We start from the raw sequence: 27317 nt of genomic DNA, 5'->3' as shown, positions 1-27317 counted from the left end.
CTCCGACATTTACGACTTATCAAATCAATGAACATTAATATAATCATGCTACTTTCCTTAAAAATAATGTGAAATATATACAACAAAAAATATAGTGTAAAACATTGAACAGTTTATCCGGTATGAAATTTAAACTTAACTGATATTTATGTTCTGCATTTCGCAGAAACGTATTTTGTATGTAATTATATAACCATCTATATTTCTTCAATATTTTAATCTTGGATATCTTTTTCATTTTAAATATACAGAACACTCTAGACTGATCAAGAAAACATAAACTTATTCGAGGTCTAAATTCAGTAACTGATGCTTATTTTTAACACAATCTTAAACATATTCACGCTATTTCAAACAAATTATTTTCCTGAACAGACATTATTACGAAATTACTAATTTTTTTACAATATGAAGTCGAAAAATAAAATAAAATACGTTTTTCCCGCGATGTTCATATGGCATTCATTTCATTGAAAAAGAAAACAGAACAAAAAAACTATACGTACACAATTCTAAAATCTTTTAAAAAAAATAAGATTATATAACATAAACTAAACATTTAGATAATGGGTTAAATGAATCTTCTCAAAGTCCACATAAAATACAAAAATAACACAATAAAATGTCTCATTCCAATCATTTTATTAGATATGAAATTATCAATAACCATATTTAAAATGGCTTGACAAATTTAAAATAAAGGCAACAGTTAAAAAAGCAACAAACACAAAAGTTGGAGAAACAATAAAGACCCTCCCGAAAATTCTGAAACAATACACACTTATAAAACAAAGAAAAGAAAAATGACTGTCAAAAACATAGCAATAATAAATATATCAACAAAAATGGTAAAGTAATACAATTCAATACATGAAAAATAAACTAAACTAACAAAAATATCTAACAAACAAAAACAAAAAAAACTTCCAAAACATTATTCTTCTTCAAAACTTTACACAAGAAAATGCATTATATTTCTAATGCGCACGTCTCATTTATCAGAGCAAAAAAAAACCAAACACACTAAGCATTATTTAAACAATAACATACCTTTCATCCCCTCATATACTTCCTAAACAAAGACATAACCATTAAAATATTTTGAAAGCATGATAACAATTTGACAGTTTATCAAGCAAAGCTTTCTTGAATGGTACTTATTTTCAAAACACGCGAACTGTCAACATATTTATGTGTTTAGTCTAAGGAAGAAAAACGCAAATATTCATATTCAAATACGTACATTTACATGTTTTAAAGCAGCATTTTTAAGAAAAAAAATAACATGAAACAGACATAAACAGCTTTAATTTCATATACATGTGTTATGAGATATTATTATGAAGATTACCAAAACAAAGTATCAAAATATCCATATTGAGTCAAAGTATATAATATATCATTAATAAAAAGGTAAGTGTTTCCAATGAAAATATAAAGAAACAAAACATATAAAAAAAGAGATTACGACATTGGTAATTCACATATCCTTTTCAAAACGTTTAACCATACATTTTTGTATTCGTGATTACTTTCTATAACAGTAAAAGTTAAAATATGTTACAGTGAACATCCCGCCATTATGTTTGATTCCTTTTTGTATCACTCATTGCTAATTTCTAAGCAATTGTTTTCAATTTAACAAAGTGACATTTTTCTACATCGAATACCAACAAGTTGCTCATAACATTTTTATAAAACAACAAAGAATGGGTACAAATATTCATAAAAGCATGCAATTAAAATATGATTGAAAGCGAAACCGCTTTTGCATTGAAGCAACTAGGAACAAACGTCGACATTTATGGCACAAGAAAAGTATCAAACACAATTTTTTTTAAAATCATGCTTTCACCTCTTGAGGGTCCAAATGACCTGCTCAATTATTTATCATATTTGCAATTCACTTATCTTCCATAAAATTTCTAACACAATATAGCTATAACTTCATTTAATAGTTAAGACCATTGTCACGTATAAGTAAAATACACAAATATATATACATGTCTGAAGCATTATATAAAAACAAGTTTAGAAAAACACTTTATCAACAAATATCTGCCAAAACGAATGCATATCTATATTTGAATGATCAATATCAATTGGAAATGGTATTACTAAATGAACAATAGTTTATTTGCAAAGATAAAAAGTAAATTAGTAAACACTTGAAGTTTACACATACTTTGCAGCCGAAGACAAGATTCACATGAAAACATCAATGTAACTTATATGTTAGCACATAGTTATGTGTCACATTACCCTTAACACCTTTATACTGTTTTACTTTTTGTGATGTTTTCAGCGACGAACGCCCATGCAAAAAGGCAATGCTTGCGAAGTATTCCATCAGGAAAGTCATATCCGTCACCTTGGTACTTCACAAATTCAAGTTCCTCCTCTCTACCAATTTCGCTAGCATATTCATAAACACAGTCCTTGATCCTAAAGAATTTAAAAAAATGTGACATAAGAAAACTGTTCAACAAATCAAACATAACATATTGTAATACAGACTAGAAACAACAACAAAAACAACAAAACCAAGAAAGAAAATACAACATAAAAACAAAAAAAACGCGTTCCTGTGAAATCATTCGTTCTATGACAAAAGTCATTATGTACTGGATAATTATTATTTATGACTAGGTACGGATAAGTAAGGTCATTTTGTATTTGAATAAAATATAAGGAAAACGGAAATGCTACAGACCATCTAAGATAATTAGTATTTAGTATGTTTTAGAACTTGATTATTAAAGATCTTTTGTCTTTAAAAATTAAAAAATGGCATCCATACATAGATGGGAGAAAAACGTTGCTTACTACATTATTTTTGTTAACCGCAGATAAATATTTATATTTTGATGACACATATTTTAAAATGGCTTTGTTTTAAGTACTTTTTACAAATACGCGGACATCGTTTGTTCCTGGCACAGGATAATGTTTGTGCAACCACTATGTTTGAATATTCGTTTTATTCCATTTTTGTTACTTAAGTCGTTTACAATGAAAGTATGTTTATGATCTGTATATCGTTTTGAGGCAGTATAAATATAGCTTTGTGGCTGTCAATCTATAGTAAATTATATGTGTTATCGGTTGCAGAATATCGTTGCCATTATCATTTCCTTTACTAATCGATGCTTGAACGAACGATATCAGCAATCAATTGAAAATCGTTATGAATTTTGCAGCACATACGTGCACTCATCGTGTCAGGCTGAACGTTTAATAAAGATCAGACAGTTAAACTTTTGATGTTGACTGTCACAGGTCATTGGCTATGGCCACTGCAATACTCATCTAATCACTGTAGCATCATCAACGACGTTATAATTACCGGTATACCATTTCTAATACTACCCTATCTAACACTGTTACAGTATCAATAAAATATCGAGCACGCGTTGGTAAATATCGCTCTTCAAAGTGAAAACGAAAGCATAGTAGACAAAATGGTCAAAATAACTGGGTCCAAGATACATTGTTATGCAACTTTTATAGAACAATGAACATGCCCATTACATGTAGTTTTTTCTATGTGAAAGACATCACAAAGAAAGTCTTGGTCATTTAAGTTAAAAATAATACTTGTAGATATATTTAAGCCTATGTTTCATGACAAATATTTAAGCTGCTTGCATTTTAGTTTCAGACAAAAACAAATAAAACACTTATATTCATATTTAGTATTTTAAAGGTGTGACTTTAGGATGTAACCATTTTGGCATTATATCCATGATGTTTCAAACGTTTGGCTTAAACACCATAATAAGCAAAACCGAAATAATTTTTTCCAAGACTTATGTAAAAGATGTTTTTCTAAACCCATGTCATATTCAGGACCTTTTAAGGATGGCCTACCTGGGGCCGGTCATTATTTTTCATGGAGCAGACTTCTTTATTCCTTTGAAGAAAAGTGTCTGCTCAGTTGTGCTAAACATATTGGCAATAAACACAGTTGTGCTAAACATATTGGCAATAAACAAACTAATTTAGCATATAAATCTTAAAGTGCATATTTCATATGACCATTTTCCTTAAATTTTATATTAACAAGATACAACTAGTCTTTTTTTCTAATTTCTGACCTAAACCTTACTACATAAACACCTTATTCATCCAGTATGACAGTAACTCCTTTAGTTTCATTAGTGTAATTTAAAACTTTAATACTTTCATCCTAGGAATATTAAAAACAGTCTAACACCAGTTTAATTTCAACGAAAATACACCATAGAAATCATCAACAAAGGGAAATAAAAGGAGGATAAACATTCTGGAAAATTTATCGGACATGGACGTAATGGATCATAAGAATAGTTATTTCAATTTGCAGCAATGTAAACTAATAGAGAGTAATTTGTGTTAAAGTTTGAAAGACTTTTAGAAATGCACTTGACCCCACCCTTTCTACCGCAAAAGAGAAATGTCGTGTATTAATTTTGACATTTTCTACGCACTTATGTAAAAATGCATATATTATATATTTAAGAACAACATTTCTTTATCATCAAAAGAACAATTATATTAAAATACACGTTCAAATGTTTCAAATCTAGTATCGATATAAGTATAATATTAAATAAATAAAATGTATTTATTTACACTAATAATTCAACATATAACAAACAAACGGCCGGATATACAGTACTGCCAAGTGCAAACTACCGTCCACGACACCTAGGATCGGCATAAGCAGTATTCACCATTTAAACATGCAATTGTAAAAGTTTACCGATATTTTCAGGGTTGCAACACTGTCCGTTTCTCAACAAACAGGAGGATTGTTACTGACGAGCCCGTTCCATCTATATATTAACATGCACAAAACACAAGCTTTCTCTCACATAATTAACATACATTTCGTTATCATTTAATAACAGCAAATATTGACTTTGGCATGTACAAAAGACAAATAATAAGTTAGTTATTAAAGACTGTGGTGTTATGCAATTTTCAATCAATACAAAATCTATTTTCTCATTTATCGTTTCATGCTGAAGAAAAATCACAATACAGCAGAAGTAGATTTTTTTTCTTTTTAAAAACTTTCCTCTTTCTGTACGAATTAACATCATTTTTGTGCTATCAGTCTCTTCCATCGCGCATGGAACGAAATATGCTCGTTGCTTGACGAAAGATGTTAGCAACGCATTTGAACAGTTATGGTCTATTTTAGTTTTTTTAACAGTGTCATTGAAATAACCAAATTACTTCATAAAACCTTTTTTTAACCAAAACGGATAATTTCATTTTTCTTTATTCAGTAGGCTAAATAGCAGTATGAATGAAAAATTGAATGCATTTTTTTATCTAGACCCCAACTATGAATGAATTTGAAACTTCCAACACCTTATCGTCATATCAATTACTTACGGATATGCACTTTGATCTTGGTAATCCTCATCTTCTTCATTTTGTTTCCTCGCCACTCGCAATGTTATGTACTCAAATAGAACGTCAAGCAATGCATATTGTCTTTCATTGGACTGCCTTTTAAGAAAAGCTCTAAACTGTTCCACATGTTCTGCGGGTAATCTTTCGTGATATGGATCTTGAATTGTGTCAAATATATCCTGTTGTAAAAAATGAAAAATGTATTTTAGCAGCTTTTTTTTGCCCTAATGTGCATATTTGTTTCATTCATCCATAATTTACCTTTTTCTCTGATAATTCACTATTGACGGAACCTAATGTGCATATTTGTTTAATTAATTCACAATTTACTTTTTTCTATCTGATAATTCACTATTGACGGAAGCTATGTAACATTTTGAATTTCACAAGAAATATTTTTTGCTTGCACAACTTTCAGATCGGGTTTCATGAAATTACTGTCTTTTAGATATTATATCTTGTAACATGCAAAAGTACTATTTACATACATCTGTTGCTTTTCCGTGAGTTAACATGATAACTGCTTTTTGAATCGACAATGTCATCCACAATGATTGCACGTGATTAAGTTTGCATAATTGACGGATCTGCAATGAAAACGGAAGATGATAATAAAAAGGTGACACAGGTGTCACCTTCCTTTTACCTTTAATGTTTAGTCAAAATTAGTTTCATGAATGCATAAAAATGACTATGTTATAATAAGATTTCCAAATGATTTTACAATTTTCTTTGACTCTGGCTGTATCCATGTAGTTTGCTTAAACCATGCAATTTAAAACTTTGAATTATACACAAAAGAAAAAGTAAATGAATAATTTTACAATGATCAGCACTTCTCAAATAAAGTCATATTCAGTTTCTATATCACTTCTTTATTTCATTATGTATAGAAAAAACCCATAATGTTATATATATATTACACACTTAATTCATTTATTGTCATTTATTCTGTTGCTCCCGATGTTGTTGTTTTCAAAATGAGGGTTGCTTTAAACCGTTACTTTATACCACGGTCCATATTACAAAGATGTTTTTCTTCTCATTGAGGGTGATAATTCTTTCTCAAGTAATTGTGTAAAATAGATTTTTGATACAGTCAAGGTAAATGTAAGCTACATTATCAAGCACTGATGCAAAATGCAATAGTTTTTCTACTCGATAAGGGTAATACTTCTCTAAAGTTTAAAGGCTTATGTCAGATAGGTCTCTTGTTATTGAGCAGTAACTGTTTAAACGTCAAGGTAACTGTAACATAGGTCTTCAGACTGCTATGCCAAAAAAAAAAGATTTCAACTTAATCAGGATGACCATCTTTTAAAATGTGGAAGTATTTTGATACCATTGTCCATAAGTTAATAAGCGAAAGTAGTGTTAATATTCAAATCATTGTGATGTTGACCAATAAACATTTGTGTATGAAGAATTAGGGATCTCGTACGTAATAAGAGTGACTATCTATGACGTTTGATGGGTATCAGTCAAATGTTTTAGAGTGGAAACAAAGTTGTCTCACGACTGACTGAACGAAAATTTGATAGATATTTGCAATACAAAACCCCCTCTTCGAAAGGATGCATTATAAAATTAAAATTGTTGTGATAAGCACGAGCAAGATGTGCAACAACACGATTTTTGTGTATCACCTACGTGTAATAGATGAATACTTTGCTAGTGAAATGTTCGTCACAGCACATCAATTGAAAGGAGTTTGTTGCAATATGCAATGTTTTGCCATATCATCGCAAGGATACATTTCAACCAAACATTTAACAAAAACAGCAACAACAGCAACAAATATAAACATTGCATACAGCGTGCCCTTTCTTTCAGTCAGTGTTGAACAAAAAACACACAACGCATGTTAAGTTAAGTAATTACATAATACTACAAGCCCCAATTATACTAGTTTAAAACAAACATTCAACTTTTATTTTTGTTCCGAGACGTTCGGTTAAATTGCTGTAAATAAACGATGAAACTTAATATTTCCATTTCCTATTACTTGAAAGTATTTTAAATAGAAATTAACCAGTCATGTTCAATCCCTTTGTTTATACCTTTGTTGTAAGCACTCCTCTGTTCATTTTCAGTTTATCAATCATGTAGTTATACAGCATGGATTCCGGGTCCGCATCAGTCACGCTCAATACTCTTATAGTAATATCCAGATGTGACAATATTTGACAAATATCTGGAATATCTCTGACGTCACAGGAAATCTGGTTCCTCATTACAGGTGTCAAAGGTTTCTGAAATGTAAACATTTTTTTGTATGAAATAGTTTATCTCACCGGACTGTTTTTGTGTGTTTTTTTCCTTTATTTGTTTGTTTTTTGTTTTTGTTAAATTAAGTCATGACAGATTTGTAAAACATCCAATGACATGAATGAGGTCGGCATTTCTTACACAAACACTAATCAATTATCAAAATTGAAACAAATATGATCAATGGACACAAAAAGAGCCTCCCTCCTTTGAACCCTTAACGATAATGAACACAAAGGAATCCACAAATCTGAGTCAGTAGGGTTAAATATATTTTACCCGTTTATTTCTCCAGTATTTTGATAAATATGCAGTTTGAATTAATGTATAAAAGTGAACTTTCCGTTTCCAGGATAACATTGTAGTTAAATCTAACCATATCAGCCTTTTAATACATTTTACTTTTACATTTGTTACATTTTACCTTTTTCTCAAATGTTTAGAAGAACAGGCCATGAAAAATGACAACAAATTAATACGATGTATATTTTCATAATTTTAATCTAAGGATTGATACAGTCTGATAATATAAGATTGAGAAAGTTGTACCTGATGGATATGTTTTTCAAGCATCATCATATAATCCGAGACGGAGAAATCAGCCCTGTAAATCATCTCATCAATCTAAAATTTAACAAAAATCTTAATTTGAATATGCACTACTTTACAATGAAGATGATGCATCCGACCATACCCCTTATTCAAAACGACATATTATCTGTCATCCGGTAATTAAATTTAACATATTTTAGAAAGAGTAACGTCATTATTTTTACATAAATTCTATTTCCGCGACTTTTTTTGTTGTTGGGTTAGTGTATTGTAGTAAAAAACAGAATCTCATTACGGAGAAATTGAAAATGTAACAGCTCGATTTTATTGAGTCTGATCATGGACGGTAGTGGTACTTGCAAGCTACCGTCCACGCATTTTGTCATTTTTCTATACTGTAAAAAATCATTTACTTTCCGGTGAGTGATTTACATAAACATATATGTTTCAAGTTTTGGCTAAGGTTATACAACACTTAATATTTATAGACAAACAACATTTGAATGAAATAAATAACATATATACTTGTTAAGTAATTATCATTCGTGATGATTTAGCACCTGATATTATTAAAAAACAATAATAAGTCCCTTTTTATATAACATCTTAACTAATATACTTAAATAGTCGAGTATTTGACGCTATTGTAGAAAATACATGTATTTTACAATTTTTGTATAAAGATGAGGTACATATCCAAGTCTATAGATAACAGAACTTGCCTGGATGAATATGACATTAGCAGGGTCCATTTATTTTGATATTCAGCGGAATACAATACCTGTTTCATTTAATCATCAGCACAATTGTTTCTTTTAGTTAATTTTCTATGTTGCCCGTTTTCTTTTTTAAACGCAAACAAGCCTAAATATGCCGCCGAAATCGACAGAAGTCGTATTTATATTTTCGGCATTCCATTTAATTTTAAAGCAGGTGTACGCAAGAAAAAATGTAGTAAAACGTTTTAATAAGTTTATTTTTGTACCTTTGACAGACACAACACGCTGTCCGAATCTGTAAATTACACGTAATATTTGTTTTAACGTTGTTTTTTATTGGTCGGCTAGAACTTTTTATACTGTAAAGTCATGAAATATTAGTTCCTTAGCTTATAATACTAGTCCACGGTTAATTTTGGGGCCATTATTTTGACTTTATAACGTAGTGTGTTCGATAATTATCGAGGTAAATATTATTTTCTACTGACTGTCAATCGCGACACCAAAATTGATAATCATATAGCTGACACTTGTATTGAATAGTTGTTCTCGTGGGTTGCAAGTTCTCATAATTCAGACCAATGTTGGACCGAAGTGACTGAAGTGTTCGGTACTACGTAAAACATGATAAACAAGATCAACAAGAAAAGGCGGCGTTCAATGAACGCAAACCGTTCTAAATGTAAATTAAGGTAGTTATACCTGCATAGGTGTGATTTGTATAACTGACTTAGTAGATACAAAACGATCTATCAGTTGCTTTTCAAAGTTGTCGAAATCATAATCTATGTTTGAGTTCCGTACATTGAAAGAGCAGTTTGCCAGGACCAGCGGTTGTATATCTTGAAGAAGATCGAAGCTGATCAAATGAGCTGACGTGATTTCCTTCGGGCAAACAGCAGACATATGTACTTCCGCGCCTTTCCTGTCACATACATAAAACATATTTATGTTAGAATTTCTTATAAATCTTTCAAACAAATATCCCTTGTCACATGTTATTCCCGTAGCATTGTCACCGCGGTAAGCATTTACATCACTTTATAAATGAGGCATTAATGATTCATTTTTGCAAATGACTTTAACCTTGGCAACAGGAGCCTGCTCAGGCAAAACTTTACCTTACATTGGTCATTAGTTCAGGTCCTAAAAAGCACCACTTGATATAATGGTAATAAGAAACCGTCTGAAGGAAAACAAGACTTTGAATAAAAGGGGCGTAAAAGTTATTCCCAGGTATACAATAAAAAGTTATTTATAAGTTTAAAAGTTTTTATAAAATATAAAGGAGATAATTGAAAACACACACACGCACGTACGCACGCACACACAAACACACACGCACACACACACACACACACACACACACACACACACACACACACACACATATACAGAAATATTGTAATGAGCCACAAAAACGTAAAAAATGAATCAGATAACAGCTTCATAAGCTAAAGATATCTTACGCTAAAAGAACCTAATTTAGGGTGGGTCCCGGAAAAATCTTCACATTTCATCCTATCTGGTGACCTTTATAATGACATTTTACATTTCCTTTTACCTTACCCTTGTCCCTGAAATTCCCGTTTCAGTTTTATTGTATTTTCCCCGTTTCTCTTACTTTATCGGTCATTTTAATAGTTCTCGGCATGGTGCCGTCACATGTCGTTTTGTTAGTCGTCATGCTTTTTGATAAGTTTTCTCTTTTTGTTCATGATTTCGATTATTTGTGACATCAAGACTAATCTTATAAATGGTAGGTACACACTCCTTTATGGTAGGTACACACATTTTCATATCATATCTATCTGACCTCTTTTTGTGACATTGTTAAGACGCTTACTCATTTGCTCAAGAAATGTTGTATCAAGTGGTATTAAATTTGAATATGCATGTAAAAAGATATGATAGGGGAATCCCGGTAAAATTGAATGCAACCCTTCGCCATGGGTGTTTCCGTATTACGACGGTCATCAGGTTTTCAAACGGGCGTATAAAATAATATTGAACAAAGATTTAAAAGGTCTTCATTATTTAGTATAAATATTAGTGTATGTTCGATACTGTCTAACGAAAGTAGTCATTCATTTTAAATGATCTTACCTTTGACATACTTGACGATATTCTTCTAGAAATTCGTTTTGCATTTTCATTAAAATCTCAAGCATAGCAAATGAGCATATTCCGCTATCATCAGTGTTTGGTAACAAGACCTCAATATGACTGGCTTCAGTAAAAGGTTCATCACAAAGTTCTTTAGGTACAAACACCCTTCCATATTCAGTTAAACAGACTGTGTTGTACAAAAAGGTTAAATGATTATTTTGTACGTTAAAATCTTTAGAAATTAAGTTGAATATGTCTTTTCTCTAATATGGCTTTCCCTAATAGGCACATAGGAGCACAATTAATATAAGCATTTTAACAACTTTGTCCTGTGATTTCTAGTTATAAAATGATTCCTTTATTATCACTATAAGTGTTTTAATATACACAAAATGACAAAATGAAGGGAAAATGTTCTTTTAATTTAAAATCAATTTTAAGAATCAACAAAAACACAAAATGATTTACAATTAAAGCAGCATACCTTCTAATACTTACTCATTGTTTCAGGAAATTTTGGAAGGTAATTTAAAGTAAAATAATCCACGAAATACATCAACAAGAGGTCAAAATATGCAAAATGTGTCCTTACTGCATTTGTCACGCAGTAGAAATCTGGTAAACTCAGTTATTATAAACGCACATAATTGATTAAAATTATATAAATTTAGATATTTTTTTCTAACAAAATCAGTGCTGTTTTCTCAAGTTTGATTTTCTTGAAATATTTTGGTTTAGCTGGAGGCATGCTAGTTTATAAGGAAATTAAATACTTACCATGCTTTTGTTCAGCTATGACATGTCTTGCAATACTCCATGCTTCTGTTACATCATTTAAAAGTTGTTCAGTATCATCACCGGCTACTTTGTCTATATTTTTAGGAAAGAAATGATATATATTTCTTTTATTTCCAAGTATTATACCTTTCTTCATAAAAGTGGAAATATATGCTCAATGCTCAAGTTTATATAACAATTTATCTAGGAGTTATGAAAAATAAAATAAGTTAAAAAATACAAGTGACCGAATAAGTCATTAATAGCTCAAGAGTAAGTCTACAACATAGAGAAAATAAAGAAGTTATAAAACATAATTTTATGGTCAAAACACATGTGTCCATTCTCAATTCTTTGTTTTCACCAGAAGGATATACGGAAGTGGACACTGCCCATTTATATATAAAATATTCAGTGTTATAGCAAAGTCATACACAACGTATTCCTTTGCGTTTAGATCTTGAAAAATTTATTTTGAAATAGTGATGCATTACAAACAGTAACGGTAATACAGTAGAACTTCGGTAAGTCGAAGTTGGAGGGACTTACGTAAAAACTTCGACACATCGGGACTTCGACTCATGAATCGGTCTGAATTTCATGACAAAATTTCAACCCGAGACTAGCCTTTTTTATAAGATCTATTACGTAACCTACTTCATGTTTTCTTTCATTCATTAATCTGATATTTTACATTATACAATGATAAATATGACATGTTAAGTAACTTTTCAAGGCTAATGATTCGGACTCCCTGTTGACGTATACAATGAAGTTACAAAAGGCGTAACAATACGAAAGGGCAATAACTTAACCAGCTTATAGTAAATATTTCGCGTGTGATTATCACGCGACACCGGGTCACGGAAGTACTCAAATGATAGTTCTTACTGTTTACATGTAGATCTACTTTCAAATACCGCTACGCAATTAAAATAGAAATGATTAAAGCATTTTTTCACACATTTACACGCATACAAAGGCTGTTTGAACATTCGGCTGTGTAATTAACACCTGTCACTAAAGTTGATCGGAAATCGTCTTCGCGGCAAGAAAAGGTGTGAAAATGTCTCGAGATCGAAGGTGTCAAAATAACCGAAGAACTTCGACTTATTTATGGTAAATTGTACTAGATTTATTCTATACGGACCACGAAAAAACTTCGACACATCGAAAAACTCGACACATAAAATCTCGACTCATAAATAGGTTTTTTTAAGGAATATATAAGGGAAAAGTCCGGGACTTTCGTTTTACTTCGACACATCGAGAAAATCGACTAATCGAAGTTCGACTCATAGAAGTTCTACTGAAATTGCAAAGTAATCAGCAAACATAAGGTAATGAATTATGATGTTATCATTTCAAAATGAATTATAATATTATCATTTCAAAATATTGTTTAGTGTAATTTTCAGCGTCTGATAATATATTGTGCCTTTAAAACGTTAATCATGATGGAATATTCAAATCAAAACCCAAAACAAAGTGTTATTTCAAAGTGAAAGCAAAAATATAATTTTTGGTTTCATCTTCACGAAATGGATCACTTGTTGCGACATCTTATATTTTCATGATAGCTAGGCACTCTACATTGAATGGTGGTAAGAAATATAATGATTATAGAGAATAACTGAGTTCCTCAAGAAACCATACTTTGATAATTACCTTGCTTTAATGTTCCAATCGTTATATCTTTAATGTCAGTTTTGTAATATTTCCTGCTGTACTTCCGAAGAAGTATTCTTTGGAGTCTTAAAATGCTTGGTATAAAGCGAATAGCTTTAAGGATATGCTCCTTTAATACACAAATAATCTATTAATAAGAGTATTTCACACAGTCACAATAAAGTAAATATGAATTGTAAAGCAAACGTATATAAATCAACAATAACAAGTACGTCATTTCAAAATTTTTGAAAAGTAATGCCTATTGCTATGTTTATTCAGCATAATTATCTTTCGTGTGCTAAGTATTAGTCTCTATTTAAACTTGTTTTTCTTCAAACATCATTGTTAAGAAACTTTATTTATGTGATTGTACCCCGAACATATACAATGTACCAATAATGGTTTACGCTAGTTTTTCTATTTCCTTTATCTCCGAACATTAATTCTATAATCAGAAAGTGTAAACAGTTCACATTGTTTTGTTATGAATTGTATATAGAGTTGACAAAAAGTCTACAAAGTAATATAAAAACATATGAATATCTGTTACCTCTTCATAAAACCGCTTGAGCAAAGACAGTTTTGATTGCGCCGAATCACTCATTCTCTGGAAGACATGCTTCATATGTGTAAATGTTACTGGAACTCTGTACATCCAAAACATCGCATTGGTGCACAGGTACTCTGATCCACTGTCATCTGAGTTGACATTGCTGTCGCTAAGCATGGTTACTATTTCACTATTGTCTGAAAAATAATGAGCTTTCGAATCAAAGTCTCAAACGTTTATCTTAAAGCAGCATGACTCCAGATGCATGCTCATTTTCAAGGATAACCCGAAAATTTCTTTGTAGTAAACAACAGAGCAATGAACAAAGAATTAATTAACACAATGCAAACGACACGTGCAATGCACGTAACTACCAAACATATGCAAAAAAACACCCTTTCTGCAAGATTTACTACTACTGCAAAATCAGTTATTAAACGCACATGTAAGTTATTAGTTGACTCTTGAATCTTTTTACTTATCATACTTTTTTATCCCAAAGCTTGCTTTCCCTGCTAATCTTGTTGTATGCAACTTTAAGGGAATAAAAAGGAACTGCTTCGCATTCTTTATTTATGCTTGACTTTGAAGTTTAAATAATTCATTTCAATAATGGCTTATATAATACTGTCGCTCGTGAGGATAAATGCACATATATGATTGTTCCTAAAGTTCTTGAATTGAAAATTTTACAGGGTGGCAAAATGTATATTTTAACATCAATCCTGAATGACGGAGGTTTATGTTGCATTTATATTTTTTTAGCTCGACTATTCGATAAGAATAAGTAGAGCTATTGCAGTCACCCGAGCGTCGGCGTCCGCGTCCGCGTCGGCGTCGGCGTAACCACTTATGTTAAAGTTTTTGTAATAGTTCAAATATTTTCAAAGTCCATTGACATATGGCTTTGAAACTTTGCTCACTTGTTCACCATCATGACCCCAACCTGTAGACAGGAGAAGGTAACTCTATCAAGCATTTTGACAGAATTGTGCCCCTTTTCGACTTAGAATTTACGTTAAAGTTTTTGTAATACCTCAAATATTTTCAAAGTCCATAGACATATGGCTTTGAAACTTTGCACACTTGTTCACCATTATGACCCCAACCTGTAAACAGGAGGAGGTAACTCTATCAAGCATTTTGACAGAATTATGCCCCTTTTTCGACTTAGAATTTATGTTAAAGTTTTTGTAATAGTTCAAATATTTTCAAAGTCCATTGACATATGGCTTTGAAACTTTGCACACTTGTTCACCATCATGACCCCAACCTGTAAACAGGAGGAGGTAACTCTATCAAGCATTTTGACAGAATTATGCCCCTTTTTCGACATAGAATTTATGTTAAAGTTTTTGTAATAGTTCAAATATTTTCAAAGTCCATTGACATATGGCTTTGAAACTTTGCACACTTGTTCAACATCATGACCCCAACCTGTAAACAGGAGGAGGTAACTCTATCAAGCATTTTGACAGAATTATGCCCCTTTTTCGACTTAGAATTTATGTTAAAGTTTTTGTAATAGTTCAAATATTTCAAAGTCCATTGACATATGGCTTTGAAACTTTGCACACTTGTTCACCATCATGACCCCAACCTGTAAACAGGAGGAGGTAACTGTATCAAGCATTTTTTTTACTATCAAGCACTAAGAATAGTCGAGCGTTGCTGTCCTACTGACAGCTCTTGTTTATTGATACTTATGCATAACACTTATTTCAATTGATTTGAATTCATATTTCAATCCGATGCAATGAAAAGAAGTTTGCTAAAACAAACACTTAACTGATTAAAATACTTACCTTTCAACAGTTCGTTCGATTGTTCAATGATTGCATTACAGTCCTAAAAATAGAGATAGAGCATACACTGAACATAGGTTGAAAGACTAAAAGGTTGCAAACGAATGTGTATTTTATTTTATAACAAAAATAACTAGGAATATTTGCTTAAGAGATTTAACAACCAAAATACACACATTATCTTTATGTTTAAAATACTATAAATTTCACTTGGTAATTATTGGAAATAAACACAATTATCTTAGGAAAATATTACAAATTTGCATTTTATAAGCTTATATTAACAATTTCTCATTTTACTTTAAATGAAAACTTTACCCCACACGGAAATTTTTAAACGTTTTAGCCCATTTTTCCCCTTGGTTTTAAATGGAGTGAAAAGGGTGAAAAAATTTTTTTAAAAAGACTTTTTTTCTGAATTTTAATAGCAAAAATTAGGAAATTTAAAAAACTGTTTAAAATTTTGTCTTTAACCTAGATGTAAAAATAATATAAAAAAAACCGTTTTAGCTTTAAAAAAGGGGGGGGGTCGGAAAAAAAAATTGGGGTTTTTTCTTTTTTTTCCATTTTTTTTTTTTTTTCTTTTTTATTTAAACAACTTTCTCTTAAATTTTATCAGTGTTTTAAATTTTAAAGAGTTTCATAATAATAAATTTTTAATTTTTTTATTTTTTTTTTCACAGGTTTAAAATAAAATTGCCCTTTCCTTTGGGGGAATTTGATTTTGGATTCATAACCCCTTTTTAGCTTTTTTGGAAAAAATAACTAAAAAATTCCCAAGGGAAAAAAAACTCTCGTCACCGGGCTTTGCATCGAAGTCAAATTAAAAACTATATATGCATGTATATAGGTTTTAGGTTTAATATGATGTCTGCTTCTGCAACTGCTTTTATGTGTGAAAAAAAAACAAACAAACAAAAACAAAAAAAACAAAAAAAGAACCAGAAAATACATAAAAACACCTTCCTGTATTTAGTGGCTGTGTTTCAAGTCTTCTTAATCTCCTTTATATCAGAATGTATATCAGAAATGAGTTGAAAATGAGTTTGAAAGATAAGTATCAAATGTATAAACTAGGAAAGTTACATTTATCAGGTCGTTTATTGTCTATAAGATGCATGCGTAATAGCATGTTGTAAGCCATTACACATTCATGATATATCAATTGATAGAACAATTATAATCATCTTTATAATAAACATTTTCTTATTCTTATACGAACAAAACTGATACTGCATCTCAGGGAATGTTTTGCTTTGAATTTGTCTAATACGACAATGCAAAGTCAGCAAAATCGAGCAATTCAAAATGTCCTCCTGTCATTCTCATATAATCGAATAAAATAAACGCGTTTAATAGTTTAGCGGGAATTTATGGTATTTACATATTTAATATAAACTTTTATTTCTTGAATTAGTATGGAACATTTTACAGGATAATAACCATAATTTTTAAACTTATTGGAACATAAAGCGATTGATGCGCCGCAAATTTCAAAAAATGCATATTTGTCACGGTGTTACGATTGCGTGCAAACACGTCACACTTGCGAGACATATACAAGTTAAATCGATACAATACCGCGCCAGCAACATTTTCAATTTTGTCGTTTTCTGCTTTCTTCAAGGATTCTTTGCTTCTCACTAATTTTTTCTTCTTTTTATAGATTATTAGTCTAAACGTCACACATCGGGTATTCAGTTTTAGCCGTCCAGAGCAGTAAGTCTTTATGGAATGTTCTTTGTATTAACAATAAAATTTTCCTTTACTTTCTCTACCTTTTATGAATTATCGCATTCATAATGCCATTAAGAGTCATGTAATGGTATTTTAGGTTGACTGAGCAATCAAAGGATAACCTGTACTTCAAACACGATGTTTATATTTTGTAACCTTGTAAACAACGATGTGATTTAATTAAAATGGCCATGAATGATACAAGTGTTACCACCTCTACTTTATGTTGATGGCAATATTATTGGTATAATATTACGAACATACCCTATAGACTATTGTTCTGTGTATTATGATGTAATATTTAAAGCGAAAAGTTTATAATTACATCGAAATATGATCATATCATTTATAAATAAATGCCGGTTGTTTGGCTCACACGCACTACCCTTATTCTAAATCTCAGAACTGATATTAGGGAAAAAAAGCATATAAATTGTTTTGGACTTTATCATTGAGTATCGTGGTCTTTTCCGTGCCTTCACCTTTAAGCCGAATTAACTTTGATTGCTTCTGCGTTACGCTAAAACGACGATGCCTAAGAAAACGATGCAATACAAAAGATCATGAAAACGTATAATTAAAATCATTGTTTAGTTAATTTCATTGTTCATAGCTTTGAAATTGAATTAATACAAGGCCCTGACATTTTGTTAGCTGTGACAGTCAGAAGGAAATTAGAAGATTTAGTTTAACTATGGAAAACATTGTGCTACAGAGTATCGAATGATAAAAAAAAAAAACAATCGTAATTATTCTGCTCGGAACGCTTGCACTACGTGACTAGGGTCGTTACATGCTTTACCTTGTTGAGAACACAGTAGCCCAGATATTAATATAATCTTTAACAAAGCCGATGAATATTTATACACAGCGTTTCATTTTCCTTTTGGTAAATTTACTGAAAATATATTTAGGACTTACCTGTACAACCGGTCTAACATATTTTTCATCAAATTCCTTTTCCCATTGTCGCCGATTTTCTTTATTTGACCAATGATTGTATGAAAACTCTTCATCTATTTGTGGCTTTTCTTATAAAATATAAAGAAATGGTAAGTCTACTTATACACAATAATTATATAATTATATGAATAAGACATATTTTGTTCTGCCTCTTTGATTCATAAGACTTGTATTATATAATGTCAAAGCTCAAAGTGACAATAAAGCTATTGTTAGTATTTTCCATTACACTTTAAAATCCTCGTTATTAAATTTAATCGTATCCACAAATTTACATTAATTGTGTATTTAAAATTAAGATAATCATTATGTTAAAATAACATTAACATAGACTATTGCACATAACCGTCATAATCTTTGTCTGGTTAGAATTGCAATTGGTTATTATCTTGAACTTTATGCTTACCATTTCGTTTGACTATAGAGTCTACAAAATAGTGACAAAAAAGCAGAACGTCGTCCGGACTACTTTTCAGTGCACTCTGGATATCACAAATATCTTTCTTTATGTGACTAAAGAGGAAATCTACAGTTTTACCAGAGTCGATATCCGCCTTAATAATTTCAGTGACATCCTAAAATATTAAGTCAAGTAAGATAAGATTGTATCTACGTATGTTTGGCAAATTCAATCACTCATAAACAAACTATTTCGTACATTACAGACTTTATTCGTTATTTTGATAATTATTCTCCTTTAACAATATATATATACTGTTAGCCCCTTTCTTTGAACGGTTCCTCTCTACAGAATGCCTGTTGTTCATTTAAATGATTCTGGATTTTATTCAATAAGTCATATATTTCTTTATTTTACTTTTTAAAAGAGGTCATAACGCAAACAGGAAGGAACAAAATGTTAAAGGCATCCTTTTACATGTGTTACAACAATATTCAATGTAACTTACTCATTACAAACCAGGGGTCAAAAATATCAAAATTTACCTTTATATTTTCATCAACACACGCAGCATACATTGTAAGATGTAGAAGTAACCTCACACATGCACAGTTCAACGGTTTTAAGTCCCGTTCAGGAGCTGCTCCATTTTTACGTTCTTCCGCCAATCCGAGAATATGACCGGTCAATGTTTTATCAGAACTAGTGATACATTATAAAGAAAATGACTAATTTATTATTATTATTATTTTGGTTAAATCAGTTACTCTTCTATTATGATTCGTTCTTGATAATTACAAATACTTTCTAACATTAATTAAGTACTCTTAATTTGGTCTTAGACTTCAAAGTATAACAATTTTTTTCGGACACAGATTATATAATTAGAAAACATGTAAATATAGTGTTGAGAAATATACGGTGCCCTTAACTGACATCCATGGCACTTCCTATGATCCTTAGTTACAAAATAATTTTCGTAATGACTAAACATTTTTCGCATTATTACGTAAATGCTAGATCACATTTCGTAAATACGAAATATTACGTAATTTTGAGATATTGAGTTATAAATAGAAGAAACGATTTAAAGGCATTTAACCGCTCCTGTTTTTCCATATTTAATTGAATAATATTTCGTTTTTAAGACATCATAAATTATAATGTTATTTCGAAATTACTTTTCGTATTTACGAAATATCATTTTGTTTTTAAGGTGACAACGGAGTCAATTATCACTGAAAATACCTAAAATGAGATTTTTTGCTAAGTAGATTTATCAACCTTTTCTGAACACATTCGTGATTTAATTTTGGAAGCAGTTAGTCCAAAAAATGTGTTTTTAAACGTTTTAAAACGGTACCTATACTATTTGTATCTGCTATTTGCGTAACCTGTCGATTATCGATAACGCTCCGCCCCCTGTTGAGGCATCAATGAGGGAAATCGGTAGTTTCATATATGCGTGAATTACAGGTCCATACTGGTCCATACTACTCGTAATACATGTATCGTACAATTACCGTACATCTTTTATGAATATCTCAACATTTAGCCTTTTTTTATAAACTAAAAAATTGTCGGCCAATGTACGTAACATAATGTATGAAACATAAATAATTAAGCATAGCGGCAAATCGCACGACCACGGGGTTGATTAAAAATGTAGTTGCTAAAATATCCATAATGTGTGAGAATAATTTGTCTGTCCCGTTAAACTGATAGATATTACATTGAGTTGATAGACTTTTGTACGGATTCAAGGGTTTACTTTACATTCAACCTCGTTTTCTAACAATGTCAAGTAAAACAATTAACAACAAAAACAGACAACATTTTTTATGTGAACGCCTATATGACTTGTGGTAAGGTGTCCCTGACAAATTTCTAAACCATTTTAGATTGTCTAAGGATGATTATTTCTCTATGAATAAAAAAAAGATATTAAAATATATTTTCAGTGAAAATAAATTGTTCGCCAGTAAATCGGACACAGTACTAATAAATCTGGGACAAAGTATGAAATTTATTGTCTATCCCGGTAGAAACTGGATCTTTATGCCGTGCATAGATGATATTCATGATAATAGAAGTCAAGAAGGCCAGATCATAATGATCGAGTAATATCTTTTATTTCTATTAAAATATGTGAAGCATTATCAATTTGGTGGAAAAAAATATATAATATCCCGTTCTTATTTGTACATCTACCATGGACTTTAAAAGACTGTCAGAAGCTCAGTTTTTTGTTATTTTATTTTATATTTTAACGGAATTTCATACACGAATACACAGGCAGAGTGACACTGGTATAATACAATAATAATGCTGATGATAATAATTTAATAAACTTCAAAAAGGAAACAATTAAATACCCCGCTAGCGGTGCGCAATGCGTTCCATTTCCCCCCACTGAGTGCCTCATATTTTACCGATAGTCACGTGACATGTGCGACAGATACCAGACGGAAAGTAAATCACGTTAAGAATTGAAGAAATTTCGGCTATAAACTGATATTAATCAGCAGCTTTTTAATTGGTCAGATGTCACTGGGTCATAAAATGTTGTTAGAGTATGTTACCGCAACTTGTGACCCTCTCTGGTGCGATATTTGTGTATAATGCAATTATTTAGCGTGAAACGTAGGGGTCCGAGAGAGAACAGCCGATTTATGACACTTCGTTTGATGCGGGTCGGACTAACTTTGAATCGGCATAACTTTTTTAATAATCAAGCAATTAACATGCGGTTTAAAGCACATGAAAGGAAATTCATTTACGGAGGGAACCGTGTCAGGGATTTTTGTTTGCTCAATCAGCGACTTAATTATCTTTAATTACGTAATATGTATGGTGAAAAAAGTCGCATAAAATGTTTGACGTTACGTAATATTTTTTTGAGAAAAGATAGAAAAAATTTGAGACACAGTTCCCCAGATAATATAAGTATGGTTATTTTCCAAAAGTTTGATGACAAAAAAATAAAAAATGACTTTGATATTACGATTTAAAATTTTAGGATTTTTATTCAAAATCAATCATTTACAAAGGCATTTTTTTCAAATATGTTATTTTTTATGATGATCAACGATATTTAATGCACAAAGATTAAATAAATAACAATTATTACTAAAATAACTTAGTTTAAATGACATTTATGTGAGTACCACGGAAAGTGTCTGTTGTCACCTTAAAGAACGTGATTTCGATAATTATAAGCTCTACTATTGCAGCTTATGTACTCATCCGGGATTAGAGTCCGTAAGGATTTTGCGTGTAAGTTGTCTCCAAAATCACTAAAGGCGACGGTTTGAAAATTCACAAATAACTCTTACATGAGTTTTACAAAATTATGAGCCTTTGGCTCTGTGTTTTTTATTGTTTGTTTTATCGTTTTAACCGAAAAAAGTTTCACGATTATCATAGAAATACAATGAGCTTATGAAACTTTATGACCATGCCTGCCATTAAAAAACTGGCATTTCTTTTAAGAAAAGACTAACTTTGCTTGACTTGTTAAGGAAGACAGCTTCCCATTCACATTTTTGTATTCTTTTATTCGTTTATTCAAACTAGATATAGTAGTATTTTTATAGTTTTCATAAATTTCCGTGATTGATTAGATTACTCAGAGATAAGCATAGCATATCTTAAACATGTTTTATTTTGAAAAACATTGCATTGATATCTATGAAATACCAGATACTTGACTTCAGTCTAGCTTTTTAACCGATCAATTTTATGACTGAGATGTGTGTTTAATTCAATTAAAGCCTTAAATTTACAGTATATTGCGACTTTCCTGCTTTCAAAAGTAACATCAGAGAGTGTTTACAAATGACTCTATATCACCAATCATAGTTCTCTTGAATGCAGGGTCTAATGAATAGTGAAAATTGCCACATTTGTTTAAATGCAAACAAAACGTTATAGCGCAAGGCATTTATTTTAACATATCTATGTTTCAAGCATTATTTTAAGATAAACATTAGACATTACGTTTGATTTTAAAGTTTAAGTTGAATTTTTGTGACACTTTCACAAATACCTTTTTATTACATAAGCATCCACAGAAATAAATGTGTAACAAAATAACACATGAAGTTAAAAGTGAACACAATAGGTCAACAGCACATTTTGAGACATACCCATCATCCTTTACATTTTTGTCCTCAAGCTTGTGCAGTGTACCCCCAATTTTCGATCCACATGGACATTTTGCAACTACCCAAGGTTTTCCACACTGAATGTCAAATTATAACATATTACTTTTTTTTAATTATCACGTATCCCATTATCATGAAATATTACAAACATAAACAAGAATGTCGAACGACACATATACCCCACTTTCTAGCCATTGACTCACATAATTGGTAATTTTATTACAGAAACTTGCCAAAAATGGGTACATGGAAGTGTTCAATTATGGAAAAATCAACGGAAACCATTTTGACATTTAAGGCCCATGTGACATTGACCTTTGACCTAATGAACCCTAAATCAATAGAGGTCATCTACTACTAATGACCAATAACTAGGTGAAATATGAAGACTTTGTGATGAATACTTTTCAAGATAATCAACGGAAACCCTTTTGACATTAAAGGCCCCTGTGAACCATTTTGACATTTTAAGGTCCCTGTGACCTTGACCTTTGACCTAGTGACCCCAAAATCAATAGGGGTCATCTACTAGTGATGACCAATCACTATGTGAAGTATCGATACTTTGTGATACATACTTTTCAAGATAATCAGCGGAAACCATTTTGACATTTAAGGCCCCTGTGACCTTGACCTTTGACCTAGTGACCCCAAAATCAATAGGGGTCATCTACTAGTGATGACTAATCACTATGTGAAATATGAAGACTTTGTGATACATACTTTTAAGATAATCAGCGGAAACCATTTTGACATTTAAGGTCCCTGTGACCTTGACCTTTGACCTAGTGACCCAAAAATCAATAGGAGTCATCTACTAGTGATGACCAATCACTATGTGAAATATGAAGACTTTGTGATAAATACTTATTAAGATAATCAGCGGAAACCATTTTGACATTTTAAGGTCCCTGTCACCTTGACCTTTGACCTAGTGACCCCAAAATCAATAGGGGTCATCTACTAGTGATGGCCAATCACTATGTGAAATATAAAGACGTTGTGATGAATACTTTTTAACATAATCAGCGGAAACCATTTTGACATTTAAGGCCCCTGTGACCTTGACCTTTGACCTAGTGACCCCAAAATCAATAGGGGTCATCTAATAGTGATGACTAATCACTATGTGAAATATGAAGACTTTGTGATACATACCTTTTAAGATAATCAGCGGAAACCATTTTGACATTAAAGGTCCCTGTGACCTTGACCTTTGACCTAGTGACCCCAAAATCAATAGGGGTCATCTACTAGTTATGACCAATCACTATGTGAAATATGAAGACTTTGTGATAAATACTTTTCAAGATAATCAGCGGAAACCATGTGGTCTACCGACGGGCAGACGGACAGACCGACGGACCGACAGACAGACCGACAGACAGACCGACATTAGCAAAACAATATACCCCCTCTTCTTCGAAGGGGGGCATAAAAACGTAAAAAAAAGATGCTGATAAACACGCAACATTTGTTTTATGAAACGCTATCAATAATATTCAATCATCTTTAAATAAATATTTATTCTACTGAATAGTTGTAAATGGAATATTCAGTCTAAGAAATGACATAAGACATCGTTTATGAACTATGAAAATGATTGTAAAATAACCAGTTTTTTCGTTGTTCATATACAAGTATTTGCGAACCTTACTTACATTATTATTCTATAATTTATTTGCAAATTAAGAATGAACTTACATTTCGGATCACATATGGATGACCATTCTGACATCCTGAAAGACATTGATTATAAATATGTTTAAATAATGTTTTGAAACAGCTTATCATATTTTCATTTAAGATAACATATAACTTCAAAGATTTTTATAAAGTAAAATATGAAAAGTTAACCCTATGAACTTCCGTTCAACGTTATTGACGATAACAAAAAGACTTGTTTTATTTATATTACTCACAAATATCTAATTAAAGTAATAATTGTAAAAAGCATGGAGGAAAAAAGCATCCAACTTTATTGAAAGTCTGACTTACACTACATAGATAGATAAATGACAAATTTGAAGATAGCATTTACAGAACTTGTATTGGCTTATTTTGACTTACGATAAACGATTTGGTTGTCTTTTTCACCATCCCGTAGAATATCTATTATATCATACATTTCGTCTTGTTCCATTGTAGGCAACAGAGCGTTCTTAAAGTAATATTCAAAATAATATAAAATTTATAAAATACTTAAATGGGTAGATAAATCGTTGTACATTTGTCTATCTAAATCGATTTAGTTAATCGCGTTTTTGATAATAATAATAATTTTATGTAGCAAACGTATAAGAATTCTATCTGCACGTCTTATTCTTATGCTTTTAAAATTTGTGTTAGTAATATTGCGGCATTTTTATTTAAATACGTTTATAAATAGGTTTAATTAGCTGATTCTACAGTACCCATATAGTAAAAATTAGAAAATGGATTGCATATAATGTTTCCGGTGTTAAGGAATTTACAATAAAAAGGAAATGGCATGATACTTCAATCTCAACGCACTGGAAGAAAGGAACATCATTTTATTTTAGAAAAGGGACAATGGGATCTATAATAGGGAGAAATAGAATCCCTTAATTAGGCTTAAAATGACAAAATTGAAAATGTGAGTATAATGAGAGTGTACAAGGAGTGACCTCATCAACAGATAGAGGGACTTAAGACAGATAAAATGGTACCAGGAAGATTGCCATTTTATAGCAGCTACAGGGAGTGGTCTTCCAGTACCGTCTTTGAAAAGCATCAATCAAACCAAGCCTGCAAGAACGTATACTATTGTGTTTAAGCCTTCTTCTTCTGTTTCAATTCACGTCCATCATTATGTGTCAAATTGTTCCATCAGACGTGTACATAATCTTAGACATATATAGTTTCTAGAGAATTTCTGTCTAGGGTATTTTTCTTTTAATTTCCGCATGGTATTGATCCTTAGCAAAACTTTACGTTTGATATTTAAAATGTGCTTACATTAGATAGCGTAACACAACGACGAGTATGGAATTCTACTTCAGAAATTTAGGTATTATTCATAACAAGAGATGTGTGGCTAGTTATGTAGTCGATGCTTCTGAGATAGAATTAATGATTCGGCTTTGCTCCGATCGAACTTGACAAAATGATTTCTTCAACGATAAGACTGAGAGATACGACATCAGTAAACAGTCTTAAGACTGACTGCATGTCCAAGACGTCGTGTACATGTCATTTATATAGACGATGAACATAAGGGGTCCCAATATTAAGCCTTGAAGAAACACTAATGTGATATTAAGTATGTTTGAAGAAGATCCGGATAGAACTCGACGATCAGATAGATAATTTCTGGACCAGAAGAGGGTTATTAAAATCCCTGCCAAAGGTTTATTTTCAGACCTTTGTTCAAGGTCGTATGAGATAATAATTATAAGATTATTCTATAATAAGAACTATCTCCAGAATTTCCCTTTTATACATAGCAAAACATGAGCTTATTTCCACTTTGAAGAAACTTTTCAAGACTGTAAAGAATGACTTAAGAGGCAAAGAGAGTTCATATATATTTTTTTACTAGGTATGTACCTACCGCTCTCCCTAGGTTTAATGATTTTAGTATTGAAGATACTTCTACTAGTGTTAAATGTATATAACTTAGGTGATTGTGAACAGTTTGCAATGTTTCTAGAAGTTTTTATTGCCACCAGCAGCCAATTGTATAAACAATTTAACCGAGCGATTACCACACGGTTACGGTAATAAGCCCGTTTCCTCGCGGTGAGCGATTGTATAAAAACATAAAAAGCTGTAACCGCGCTGTAACCACCAGGTAGTGAAGGTTAGTACTGCACAGTAACCAAAAAAAACATGGCAGACATTTTACGTGTAAGCATAGACAACCCTGACAATTCCCACAAATTGACAGACAGTTGACTAATTTTACGAGGAGTTAGAGAAAAGCTAAAGATTTTCTACAGACAACATTGACAAACTTGTCAGACTTCTTTGACCGTTTTTTTTTTTGTTTTTTTTTTTTTTTTTGGAAAGAAATACACAATGGAACAAAGCGCTGATACCATGACAATTTTTTGTTATAATAATTGTGGATTTTGCACGCGGTTTTCCATCTAAATAGCATGCAAACAGTAGATGGCACACATGTCAAAATACAATTAAGACAACCAGGCGAAGCAGCTATTGACTAGAGTA

The 27317-nt window shown here is 31.3% G+C and overlaps 1 protein-coding gene across 1 annotated transcript; it reads right to left on the bottom strand.

Moving 5' to 3' along the window:
- Positions 1 to 1977: 1977 nt before the first annotated feature.
- On the bottom strand, positions 1978 to 25589 carry LOC132724970 (E3 ubiquitin-protein ligase RNF213-like). Its single transcript, XM_060709957.1, has 17 exons — positions 25194 to 25589; positions 24828 to 24862; positions 23106 to 23200; positions 19503 to 19659; positions 18964 to 19132; positions 18516 to 18625; positions 15858 to 15900; positions 14053 to 14249; positions 13500 to 13629; positions 11832 to 11924; positions 11052 to 11241; positions 9648 to 9870; positions 8224 to 8298; positions 7467 to 7658; positions 5895 to 5993; positions 5386 to 5585; positions 1978 to 2445 (listed from the first exon to the last, which is right to left on the bottom strand). Exons 1-17 carry the CDS (start codon positions 25264 to 25266, stop codon positions 2274 to 2276), a joined length of 2253 nt encoding a protein of 750 aa, XP_060565940.1. The 5' UTR covers positions 25267 to 25589; the 3' UTR covers positions 1978 to 2273.
- Positions 25590 to 27317: the final 1728 nt, after the last annotated feature.

The sequence above is a fragment of the Ruditapes philippinarum genome, unplaced genomic scaffold (assembly GCF_026571515.1).
Source record: "Ruditapes philippinarum isolate M1 unplaced genomic scaffold, ASM2657151v2 ctg3415_1_1_1_1, whole genome shotgun sequence".
Taxonomy (NCBI): Eukaryota; Metazoa; Mollusca; class Bivalvia; order Venerida; family Veneridae; genus Ruditapes; species Ruditapes philippinarum.
This window is presented reverse-complemented; position numbering and strand designations above follow the sequence as displayed.

Bases quoted from the DNA above. Each gene is read 5' to 3' on its own strand.
- LOC132724970 (XM_060709957.1), bottom strand. From the start codon at position 25,266: ATGGAACAAGACGAAATGTATGATATAATAGATATTCTACGGGATGGT. The intron at 11,925-13,499 runs GTAATTATCAAA...CTAAAAATATAG, and splicing joins GATTGGAACATTAAAGCAAG to ACAAAGTAGCCGGTGATGAT. The intron at 8,299-9,647 runs GTATAACTACCT...GTTAAATTTTAG, and splicing joins TACAAATCACACCTATGCAG to ATTGATGAGATGATTTACAG.